This window comes from Micrasema longulum, unplaced genomic scaffold (assembly GCF_059751315.1).
Source record: "Micrasema longulum isolate JH-2025_06_02 unplaced genomic scaffold, ASM5975131v1 h1tg000730l, whole genome shotgun sequence".
Classification (NCBI taxonomy): Eukaryota; Metazoa; Arthropoda; class Insecta; order Trichoptera; family Brachycentridae; genus Micrasema; species Micrasema longulum.
In genome coordinates this window covers 1163201-1176264 of record NW_028277925.1, presented here as the reverse complement: position 1 = coordinate 1176264, position 13064 = coordinate 1163201, and the positions used below count along the sequence as shown (strand labels likewise).

General features: G+C 33.7%; 1 protein-coding gene across 3 annotated transcripts in view; it reads left to right on the top strand.

The window, feature by feature from the left end:
• The window catches only part of Gyf (GIGYF family protein Gyf), an 82325-nt gene that overhangs the window by 44634 nt on the left and 24627 nt on the right, over positions 1-13064 (top strand). For all 3 annotated transcript variants that reach the window (XR_015822909.1, XM_088230101.1, XM_088230100.1), the window contains exons 13-17: positions 10-955; positions 2660-2767; positions 5323-5511; positions 8290-8379; positions 11299-11502. Coding sequence is in view for 2 of the 3 variants with exons in the window: in XM_088230101.1 (XP_088086227.1) it covers positions 10-955; positions 2660-2767; positions 5323-5511; positions 8290-8379; positions 11299-11502 (1537 nt within the window). In the remaining variant the exon portion in view is untranslated. The remainder of the gene's footprint in view (positions 1-9; positions 956-2659; positions 2768-5322; positions 5512-8289; positions 8380-11298; positions 11503-13064) is intronic.

Sequence of the window (13064 nt, the reverse complement as noted above, 5' to 3'; positions counted from 1 at the left end):
TTATTTCAGGAATGTTCAAGGCATGATGAATGATTATGCCAAAATAAATGATTTCGAAATAAACGATTTTGTTAAGATGCTAGTTTTGGATGAAGAGAGCAAACCTATCGAAACAGTCAATTCTGCACTGCCAATACCATCGTCCATGGCTGGGTCCCCCTTAATGGGTGGACCACCAGCCATGGCTGGTCCACCATCCATGGCTTGTCCTCCACCAATGGTTGGTCCACCACCCATGTCTGGTCCACCACCTATGGTTGGTCCTCCACCCATGTCTGGTCCACCACCCATGTCTGGTCCACCACCCATGTCTGGTCCACCACCTATGTCTGGACCACTGACCATGGTGGTAACATCATCCATGGTAGGGGCATCCATGTCGGGTCAGCCACTCATGCCATTGGCACCATCTATGACAGGACCACCATCGATGTCTGTGTCACTATCGATGCCAGGACAGTTATCCATGGATAATTATCCTTTGAACATGGCCGGACAAACCATGGGAGGACAATCTATGGCTGGACAATCCATGGGTGGACAATCCATGGGTGGACAATCCATGGGTGGACAATCCATGGGTGGACAATCCATGGGTGGACAATCCATAATTAGTCAGTCCATGGCCGGATCCATGGCTGGACATTCCATAGTAGGACAGTCCATGGCCGGATCCATTGCTGGACATTCCATGGCCGGACAATCCATGGCTGGCCATTCCATGGTCGGACAATCCATGGCCAGTCAATCCATGACTGGACAATCCATGGCAGGACAATCAATGGGTGGACATTCCATTGTCGGACAGTCCATGGCTGGCCATTCCATAGTCGGACAATCCATGGGTGGTTCACCTTCCATGGGAGTATCCTTGACGGGACCTTTATCCATGTCAGGATCATCCACATTAACTTTACCCAAAACTTCCAATCTCCCGAATTCCGGAATGGTCCCAGTAAGTTTTATTATTTATTTTTAAATCATTTTTACAATTTATTATAAATTTAGGTGAAGTGAAAATCGGGAATGACTTTTGTTTGTGTACTTGCTTCAATTCAATAGAAAAATTGCACTGTGTCACAGTTAAATTATTGTTGTCGATGCATTGCAATAAGGTAGATGAATGTTTTTTGTAAATCAATGAGGAAGTTCAGCCCTATGGGAAATTAGATACAAAAAATGTTTTCTTACGCGCAGTGAAAATTTGAGCATTAAATTGTACAGTAAAGTTTCTTGAGAATGCACAAAAAAATATTTTTTAAAAAACAAAATACTTTTAGCTACATCACTAGTTCATATGAATCAACCAATGATAAGAGAGTTGTGAAAGTTTTCCAGTTTACTTACCGTCAGTGGACCAATCGGCAGAACTAACCGAAAAGAAGCGGAAGAGAACTTGAGAGGTCACACTCGGAATAATTTCAGAAATACCAAAATCATAGCGCTCGATACATTAAAATTTTAAAAAAAGGTTCTGACTAAGTTCAATAGTCATTAACAAATAAAATAAATTTTAAAAAACCACAGAACTTTCTCATTCATTTATCCTATGTTTAATTTTAAAACATACTATGAATTTTTGAGATTCAAGTTTTCAAAATTCTTATTTCGATAAGAGAAATGATGTAGATATGCAAATTTAGAGAGTTAAAAAAATTAAGCCTTTTAAAAGTATTTTTTTCTAGTAAATCAGATTTTTTTCTCCATGAAATATTTATGTTATAGAAATGCGCATTTTTTTTTTTTTTGTGTTTTATTATATTTTAATAAATATATTTTTAAATGTAACTTTTTAGTTAATATTGACAAACATCAAACAAAATAGTTGATTGTTCAAATGGTGGTTACGCTTAAACTGCCTTTAGTAGAAAATAAGACATGACAGCACAAAACTGTACTTATTTTTTTCTCATAGAGATGTTTCGCTATATGAATATTTTATTGGCATATTAGAATCATTGAACCCATTCAGGGCTCTTATACTGTATTAGGATTAGTCGGTAAACAAATACAAGTAGATGATTTCTTTTTTACAACTTGTAAAACTATCCATAATTCCTTGGCTAATATTATCTTAGGTTAATATTAGGGGTACCATAAAGAAATGACATATTTTATGACCTGCCATTTGAATGCAGTTTGTGTGCATACACTGTGAAGTAAACACATCCATGAGTTTTTTTGTTTGAAACTATTGTTCGGCATTATTTACGAGTAATAAGATCCGTATTATTCTTAAGGGTAAAATTTCCAAACCAGAAATCCATGAACAGGTACTGTATGTTACTTTTTTCAGCCAGGGCTTGAATGCCAGCAAGGCAATAACTTTAGTTTTTGGTAAAGTGCTAACACCACGTAAATGTCAATTTGGGTTTCAAAGGTTTAAATCCGTCATTAGAAATCTAAAAGATGCACCTAAATCTAGATGGCGTTTAAAATTTGATGATGACATTAAAAAATCTCTGGTAGACTTGTATCTTCAATTAACCATTGAGGAATTATCGTAGAGACTAATCCCCATGGTCAACTTTGCAGTTACATTTACAAAGCATCAGCAAAATGAATAGAATGGGAATCTGTGTGAAAATGCACGATTTCTTTATGGTCCCCCTGTTATTAAAAAAAAGTATATATTGTTTAGCTAACACTTTGTTCACAGCCAGGACTGGATGCCACTATGGGGTATCCGTTTGCCCAGAATGGTGAACAAAACAAACAAATTGTGTTTAATTTCGAAGGAGAGAGTTGGTATTATCGTGACCCTCAAGTAAGTGAATTTATTACATTTATCAACGATGTTTTGAGTATGTCTAAATTTTGGTTTGTATTAGGTGCACACCTATGAAATTGTTATTTTGTATAAAAAGTGAACTATTTTTTTTGCTTGAAAATTATATAATTAATTAATCGCATTTATCCTACCTGAGCTGTATTTAGGGATTTGCAACCAAACAAAAAATTTCAGAGGTGGGGGTGATTCAGAATAGAGCTAACGGAAGTGTGTTTCACTTATTGTATGATACTCGTGTAAGAGACCTATATTTTTTTAAAATCATGCCTTGTAGCGTGCTTCCTCTTATGAGATCATTAGCACTATCCTCAATACAATTTTTGACTCAATGCACAGCAACATAAAGCCCGCCTTCAGTAGAGATATGTACCAGTACAGTACTCCCGTCACAAAACAAAATCCATACAGGACCCGTGTAAAGTGTAAATACATCACAAATAAATTATTTTATATGCTTGTCCCTAAATGAGTTTTTCGCAAAACTATAAGAATATGTAAAATGATATTTTTTAAATAAATAATATAGAATCCTAATATTCTCCCATATTATCCATACAGTTTTGCAATGGTAACTAATGCCTTCGCTGTAAAAGTCCTGTTGGCGGGTGTTGACAAATGCTATGAATGGATTTCTTTACGACTCTTTAGAGGAAAATTTATTTTCATTCTACATAGTTATCCCAATTTTAAAAAAAAGGTAATCAGTTGGAGCAAGGCCCGCCGAGTATGGTAGGTGATGGAGAGTCCTTAGTTTCAGCTTTTGCAGCTTTGAGCCCATCTGCTGTGAAGTGTGCGACCGGTTGTCGTAAAGCAGCAGTGGGGATGAGCGATTGCACCCTCAGTTGTTTTACTGTGAACTTTTCCATCATAGCCAGATCTTCTGAAGCTGTAGTGGATAACACTGACACAGAACCACGCCATACTGTTACCTTTTTTGTTTGTTTTGAGTATTTTTTTGTCTGCTTTGATGAGTGCTTAAGATTGTACAAGATTTGACTCCAAATTCCCTCATTATTGTGTCAGCTCAGCAAAACAATGCGGTTTCGACATGAGCTTGCTGCTGGCGTACTCACTTCTCAAGCCTCTTGCAGACTTTATGTAATTGACTTCATGTTGCTTTGTCACTTCAATATATCCAATTTATAAAAACAGCAATTTCATAGAAGGGCACCTAACAAGATTGATAGATATTACAACATAGAGGGAGAACATTTTTAAAATAGGAATCATAGTTTTTGAATTGTCATTGTCGGTTTAAACATCCACTACACACTATTTTTCCTTTTTGATATCAATATTTGTTTTGATTCTTCCAATGGTTGATCAATGTGAAGTAATAGAGCTGAAACCTTTATTGTTTCTCCCTTTCAAATATCTGTCAGTCTTTATTAGATTAAATGTATTTTCTTAATTTGTTTTCTTTAATCCTCCCAAATCTTTTAGAACTTATAGATTGCAAAGTTCTTTGTTAAGAAGCCATTTTATTAAAATGATGAATGTATTTATATTATTGTAACTAAGGTTTAAATTTGCTATTTTGGCGCATAATTTAACATTTCTTATGAAGTAATTTTAGTTTTGTAATTTCAAGTTTAACTTTTATTTGAAAATGTATATCTTTTTTGTGTAAAAATATTTTATGTGTATAATTATAATTAATACAGGATAAGCTCACTACACATTTTTTATTTAATTTTTCTTTTTTAGGTTCACACATTTTTGATTTTTGGATTTGTATAATTTGAAATATTTTTATATAAAGAATAATTGTTTAATAATGTATTAATTTATTGTATTAAATAACAATACGTTATGTGTATGGATACTTATAACTGGAGTACGTAAAAACCTACAGGATTCGGTTGATAAATAAAACATCCTTAATTCAAATAAAATTTTCGGTCCCTGCTGTCTTTTTTTGGAGTTTTATAATTTAAAATATAATTTTTAAATGAAGAATTATTATATAACTTATAGTAAATAATAATATGTAATTTATATGTCATATAATTTTAACTGGAGTAAAATAAAAAAAATATAGGAAAAGCTTGTTAATACAAACAACTTTAATTTTAAATGGATTTTCGGCCTCTGTGAGTTTTCAAACACTTTCATTTTAACAATTGTTAATATTCAATGTTACATATAATTAAAACTAGGGGGTCGGTCACTAGTTTTTAAATATAAGGCATCAAATTTTACTGAACACGTGTTAAAATTTGAGTCTTCATTAACCGGATATTAAAAATAAATAAATAAATTCCATAACTAAACTCAGGTGTTGTACTGTCGCTGACGAACAATATAGGTTTGTGGCTGGGGTTCGTCTGTTCTGGGCAAATTCACATAGATGTTGAAATAGAGAAATACTATAGATTCTTTTCAAAGCAAAATTAATTATATTTTGTTGGAAATGCATACGTACTCAATGGGATTAAATCGTGTACCACCTTAAGAAAGTGTATTTTTTTAGGTGAATACGTGCTCGTAGGCCTTGGGGTGAGGGAAATAACATTTTCTTTTTTTTTTAGGGTGATGTACAAGGACCCTTTACTTCTGCTGAAATGGCTGAATGGTTCCAGTCTGGTTACTTTTCCAGTAACCTATTGGTTCGCAGGGGATGTGATCGCCAGTATCTAACGTTAGGCCAGTTAATCAGTGTGTGCGGAGGATACACTCCTTTCATTCTTCCCAATCATATTTTGGCAAAAATTTTCGAGGTTTGTTAATACCTATTAGTGATACCCTAACTGCGTTTTAATAACACAGGGCACTGATTGCTTCTCTTTATAAATCACATCTTGCTTGTAAAAAGCTTCCATTTCATTAGAGTTGTAGTGGTTTTTGGGTTAACCTGCATTGAATTTCTTCCTTCTAACATTTTAACCTTCGTTGCACGGGCCATCTTCAAGGTAATATTATTAGCGTGTAAGAATGCGTAGGTTATTCATTCAGGTTTTTTGTCACAGTCAGTAGAGAGTGCATTGTGTATTTTGGGTTTTGGTGTTCAACCATGTTGAATTTCGTTTATGTCTGTCATCTGTTAATGTTTTAGGATGCTTGCGGATCATTGCCTTTTTTATATTGCATATTCTGTAATTCTTAGTTTTGTGTAAGTTGTCTGGTTTGAAGCTGAGAAAATTACTGGATTTGAAAAGTTCAGTTCTTGCTGAAATTTTTTGGGTGGCCAAGTTTGTGCTCGTCAAACCTTTTTATTACTGCCCTGTAGTTGTTGGTGGAATCTTGGCATATTCACTTTGCCCTCGTCATTAGCAAATTCATCAACCCCCATTTTTGTGCTGAGCGATGATGCAAATCAGCATTCCTATACACCATCTGGCCAGGATTTCCATTTTTCTTTGCTCTACATATTAAAATGGAATAGTAATTATTTTGCAATAGTTATTGTCAATCATTTATCACCTAGAAAAACATTTAATTATTTCATTTCTTTGGGGCAGATTTCAAAGACGTCCTCTATATATTTCAATCATACTTTTAGTTTTAGGATTATTTCATCAAATGCCGTATCTTCAAATTTCCCGATGGAAAAAAATTGCTGTCCCAAGAGAATGGAGAGTTCATAGCCAAAAATATCTTTCTGGAAAATAAAGTAGTTGCACTTAGGGAGATGTTTGAATAAATCAAATATTCTTACTGTAATCCTCAGCCTCCCAAAGGAATGTTTGTAAAAAGTGGAGATATGTTTGTAAGGTAGTCTTTCCGGTATGTGTTTGTGTCTTGATAAATGCTGCGCTAGTTTGTATACCAGGACAGATCATGGTTGCTATAGGGTCAATTTCATTTACGGAAACTTAAGTCTTGATCAAGTTAGTGCGCAAGATGTTCCTTACTATATGAACTTTTTGTATTTACTCAAACAGTTGATTAATTTTAATGCTCATTGCTAATCTATTCTATAACTAATCATAATTTCACCACTAATCTATCCTGTACTGGTTTAGGGTCACAAAGGGCCTAAACAAAGGGAAATAAAGAAATATGTTTTGAATTGACACATAAAATAATGCTAAACAAACCATTGTAAAGAGCCAATAAAAAGTTATCCATATTAATAATAACAATAAATGCATTTCACCTAATAACTTCGATACACATGATAGATTCTAACAGGAAAAAAAAATCAAATAAAAGTTACAATTAAAATTAAACTAAAAGTATATTTAATTTTATTTCTATGTATATATATATATATGTATATATATATATATATGTGTGTATATGTTTATTAAAATTTCTGTCGGTTTTTATAATTTTGAAGAAAAAAAAATGTTCAAGTCAAACACATCCTCTTGGAATTTCTATACTCAATACAAATTATCAACATTTAAAAAGTTTTGGTTTTTTAATAAATCTTATCTGTTAATTTTTATTTAAACAATAAATAATTGCAATAATCTTATCAAACAATTTAATGCAGATGTTTGTGATACCATAATCAAATGGCCTTTACCAGTGAACATGGAACGTCGAAGTGTAAGAAGATCTTAGGTGATCGGATCGTGTGGTAAACAACACGGCATCTTCTGGTATAAAAAACAAGGAGTGAGCGGAGCATTTCATGGACAAGCCTGAACCCTCCATAAGTTTTTGCATAGGAAACGATTATGTTTCTGCACAGGAGTTATAAACGACCTGATTTATCAGTTGTAAATTTTTAAGCGCGTTATTATACATTTTTTTCTGTAGTTTTCCCTGTGTGAGCTCTAATTTTCTAAATCCATTTGCATGACGTTTACATCTTGGCTTTAATAACTCGAGTTTCATTTCACCTCATTCATTTCAGACATCAACCCCAATGGATCAAAAACCTCAAGACTTCAGGTTTTATATACTAAACAATCTATATAACTTTCCAATTAGGGTGAGTAATAAATTTTCAGCATCCTGTAGATCATTTGTGTTTCCCTTTGGATGAATATTGTTTGAGTAAATAAGAACGTCTCTTAAACAATAAAACATGTTCTGATAATATGTGTCTCAGAAGAATTTTAGGCATGCGGTGGTTTGAATTGTAAGGAACATAGAGGAAAGGCAACATATACAGCGATTTCCGGTCCATCATCAACTGCCATTGAGCGGAGGCCATACAGTTGGCCGGGCCTTATGCTGAAAGCCTCGCCCACTTTACAACACATTAGGTTTTCTAGTCCCGGATGTCCACTGCTGACAGTTTATGTTAGAACTACGGATGCGGACTGCAGAGATGCCCGGAGGCTGATTGCCGACCTCACACGCTGACGTAAAATGATGATAGTGAAAATTTAAAGGCTTGCTAATTCATTCAGCTTTCAGTATGGAATTATGGTTTCCTGATCACAATGTTGGTTTTTCTTTAACTACACCAGATACCCAGATTGAGAGGTCATAGCAATAATTTTGGTGTAACTCTTTTAAAAAGGCAGCCCCCAACTTGATGGATGTTAGCAATTCAATTTTGCTGAATTTTTTTTTCAATTTTTATATAATTATTTCAGGGTCCACCCATGGTCCAACAATATCCGATGCAGACTATGCTCTTGCCACCTGATGCAATGCAGCAGCCACCCCCGATGGTAGATTATATGGTAAATTTTACACGCATTGTATAGAAGCTGTCGAGTTTAAATTACTAGTTGGTTAAAAAAATCATGAAATATGAAATTTAGTGAAAATTAAACTTCTCTGTAATATAGTGGTTGGCACGCTCGCCTGCCGTGCTTGAGATCTGTAGTTTGATTTTTGGCAAGATAGGAAATATTTATTTTAAAAGTGCAAGTTTTTACTGTGCAATATTTTACTGTCTGGATGAGGTGTAAGACTGATAACTTTACCTTCATGTGACAGACGATTGAGATACAATGCATTTGGTGTGCCAGTGCAGTGCCCTTTGCACCATCAACTACAAATAAGGGTATGATGATGTATATTGAATAAAAAAATACTCTAGGAATGTGATGACCATGTTTTTCCTACTGTCCAAATAATATGAAATAGCACAAAAGTATGTACTCAAGGCCCTATCAAAACACCCACAATGGAGGTGTTTGAACGAGTAGTTGTTCTGGACGTCAGGCAACTGTACGCTAGGGCAATTCTCATTCACACATACAAATGGTGGGAGTAAATATAATACAGTCCATGAAACAAGATAAAAAAGAGACAACTATTAGTGTCACCTAAAATGACAACATCGTTTGGTCAGAGAAATCATATGTACCTTGCTCCCAAAATTTACTTCTTGATTCAAAATTAAATATAAGTAAACAGAAATTTAAATTATTTGTTAAAAAATGGCTTCTGGATCTGGGTCCCGAGAACTGCCTTAAGATGGTCACCCCACCAAAACAGTAGTCTGTTTGAACTCGGAATTATTGTTGCATGTCTGGTATTTATAATTTATGTTTATATCCATACACTGTTATTTATTATATCATATTTATTTATTATGTATTAGAACATAATATAAAAATAATGTAAATGAATGCCTCGACACGCGTTATGTCAAGTGAGGTGTTCATATAAAAAAGGAAAAAATATTATGTTTTATGTGAAATATATAAATAAATAAAATAAATAATTTAAAAAATGGTTCAAACAGCACAAAAAAATGTATTTGCATACGCACATAAAATTTTCAGCTTCAATAAAACAAATTAATATGAAATAAACTCATAATTTCAGTGATTTTTGAGACATGTTTCCGCATTATCAAGTCATAATGTGGAAATAAACAATAAATCTATTTAAACACAACAAAAAATTTAAAAAACTTTTTTTAATGACATGGAAACATAAATGTGATTTAGATACGTTTTTAATTGACAGCTGCCTTGTGGCGCTGTTGCCGCCAACTGTCGCCGCCAACTGTCGCCGACACGCGTGGAAAAGATCGTAATAATAATGTTAATTTGAAATTTGCATTCTGTGGATCACTTTTACACTTTGCACTTTGCCCAGAATTGACGGACTTATTATTTATTTACGGATTTATTCAGTCCATTTAACAATGGTAAATACATTTCTTTGTAATATATACAGGTACAATTGAAATAAAACATAACTAAAGACAATTCAAGCTAGAACAAGAAAATAAAAAATAATTTCTATCTCAAGGCATTTTATATGTAAGGTCTCTGGTAAATTGACAGCGTGTAATATTACAATTTTATTTTTTTATTCTGACAAATATAAGTATTCAATATTACTACTAAATACAATTTTTATATTAATTAAATACGTATATTTACATTAACGTTTTCCATCACGTAAAAGGAAAAAAACAGTCTTACTTTGTTTATTTTATTTTTAATTATTTAGGATAACATATAAATTACAAAAAAAATACATAAACAGTGCTTTTAATCAGTGCTACACAAAGAAGAATTATAAATGTAACTTTCACTTCTTTCTTATGAAGTTATAAAATGTCAAAGTTATTCCAGAGTTTATTATTGAAAATAAATATGAAAACAATAATAAAAATTTTATGTCACTTTAAAATATCTTCCAAAAAAATAGAAAAACGCTATGTGAAATCATTTTTCTGATGGTGTAGTAAAAATGCACAAAAAACATCTAGATATTATATTTCAACAAAACAAGGTTTGTTTTAAAATCTCCGAAATACGAATATGGCGCGCGCGTGTTAAATGTTAAAATTTACAAAAGACAAATGAAAAAAATGTGTTTATTCTCAAAAATGTCAATGAAGAACTGAGAACTCAGACTTTGTATTTTTGATGACAAAAGCATACCACGAAAATCCCATCCCTTTTCCGTGCCCTCAGAATTAGGACATCAATTTGAAAGAGAAAATGTGATCATAATTGTTTTGAACTCTGAGCATGTGAATTTTTGTGGATATTATATTTTTACAATAAAAATGCATTGCTTTCACAAGTAAAATTTTGCATGAATTAACTTATTTCTTTAACTTTGATAAATATTTTGTTAACTATTTTATTGTGGAAAATCCTTAAAGCAGTATGTAATCAATCGCCAAGTAGGTATGGCACACTCCTGTATGCATACATTACCATTGATCCACTACACATTTTGTAACAACCACTATTCTCTCTATGTTTAAAAAATATCCATGTCTTCAATTCAAACATTGTTATTTGTGAAGTAAAACAGCTTAAACTTGATTTTTATTGATTTGGGATATATTCTACCAAATTATCCCACCTAGGTACTATAAAATGCCTAAACATGTTTCAATTTACTTGCTTCTTGGACTAGATTCAATCTTGATGATCTCCCTAGGGGTGAAAATCCAGCGCTTTACTGCTGTATGACTTCAAAGATTTGAATATACTCAGAAATAATCTAAATACTTCTCAGGATTACTTTACTGACCCAAAAACATAATTTTACTCCTTTTTTTCAAATTTGTGATTTTTTTATTGTCTAATTAAAATATTTTTTGTCCTCTTGAAAACATATCTAAATTGGGATATTGGGTTATAATGTAGAGAATATAATATTTTTTTATTGCATTTTAGAATGAATGGGGAAATGCACCCCAGAATCCGAATGGCGTCTTCTGGCAGACAGACCACCCGCCTCCACCATACCCACCTCCCTCATCATTCACCATCCCCAGCATGATGATGCCGCCCCTGATGTGCCCTGACTACCACCTCCAAAGCCAGCAGCCCCGTCAAGTGGACCCGGCTCCAGAACAGATCCACTGGGAGGCACCTGTGGTAATTTTTTTTTGTACATTCATTTCAGAATATCGACTTTTGTAAAAAAATCTTCATAATACCTCTTTTTGCACTGGATAGTGCATTGGAAACGTATTTTTATCATCTATTGCATGAAAGTAAAGTGATCAGTATTACATTTCAGTCCAGGGACAATAAAATATTGCTGTTTAAAACCAAATCTTAAACAAATATTTCATGTGGACTTTGCTAGGAATTCAGAAAATCGGGACCTCAAGCATGGCAGGTGAATCCACTAACAGTCATCATCATCATAAGCTGGACAGCCTTGGGTGGGCCTTGGCTGTATCCGGGAGTCTCCTCCAGTCTTTTTTGGTCTGCTGTTCTTCTTCTCCAGTTCCTCACTTCCAACGTTGTATCCATTTATTCCCATCCGTCGCATTTTGGGCTTTCCTGGTCTTCGTCGTCCTTGTGGCATGTAAAGAGTTATGTGGTTTATGGGGTTGTTGCCATCCATTCTAATTATATGGCCAGCCACTTCAAGCGCCGCACCTTAATGGAGTTAATTACATCGGGCGCTCCATATATGTGTGTCATATTGCTCCCTATTGTAGCGATGATGCCAATGATTGTTTTGATTTAGGAGACATGTGTCATGATTGATTTAATCGATATTTGGTACAGTTTTATCTTACTATTTCTTTGTATTAATTTGGACCATAATTGTTTCTCGAGCGCATAGTAGGAGCGGTTTGCGGCTATCATTCTCCTCCAGATTTCTTATGAATGCGCCAAACTTGCACACCATAAAGGTGACTTTTCTCGATTGTCTTTTACAGGTTTTTTATTCTAATGTAGTCATCGAGTCTAAAACACTTGTTAAATATTCCAGGCCAGGAGGCCCAATTACAGTTGTGAATTACATCACAGAACACCCAGGCTTGAGAAAAATCACATTTAATTTTTGTGTTCTCACCGGGAATCGCACCTGGAACCTTCCGCGTGTGAGTCAAGCTTCTTGACCACTTCACTACGGAGGCCGCCAAATTTTCATTAATTTGTCACCGACAGGAAGGGGGGGTTCAGTTCAGGGATACAGTTGATGGAAGTATCGTACTGTTTGTGGATTCTGGATTTTTCTGAAAATATCATTGTTCTCTTAAAAAAAAAACATTAAATAAATTAGTAGAATGTTTCCTTTTTTTTCTGTTTTGCCCACTAAAGTTAGACTTAAATAATGTAAAAGAAATCCAGTTCTGACAATTCCTTTGTTTATATTTATTGCTAGACTTGGTCCTAATGCAAACTCATCAAATTCGTAAACTACTGAGATGAAAGTCCATGATCTGCGAACAATAGTCAAAAGTCAGTTTCTTGTATAACTTCCTCAATATCCTCCCGAGTAGAAGTTCCTTGAATTATGTCGATTTCTTGTGAATCCGATTTAACACCTTCATTAATATCTTTCCAAAATCCGGATCAAGTTCTATTAAATTTTCAATTTATTCTGTAGAAAAAAAGTTATATATATGTATTTTTTTAAATACAATATAGGTGGCTATGTATACTTATAACAATAACCATTGATAAACAATAGGACT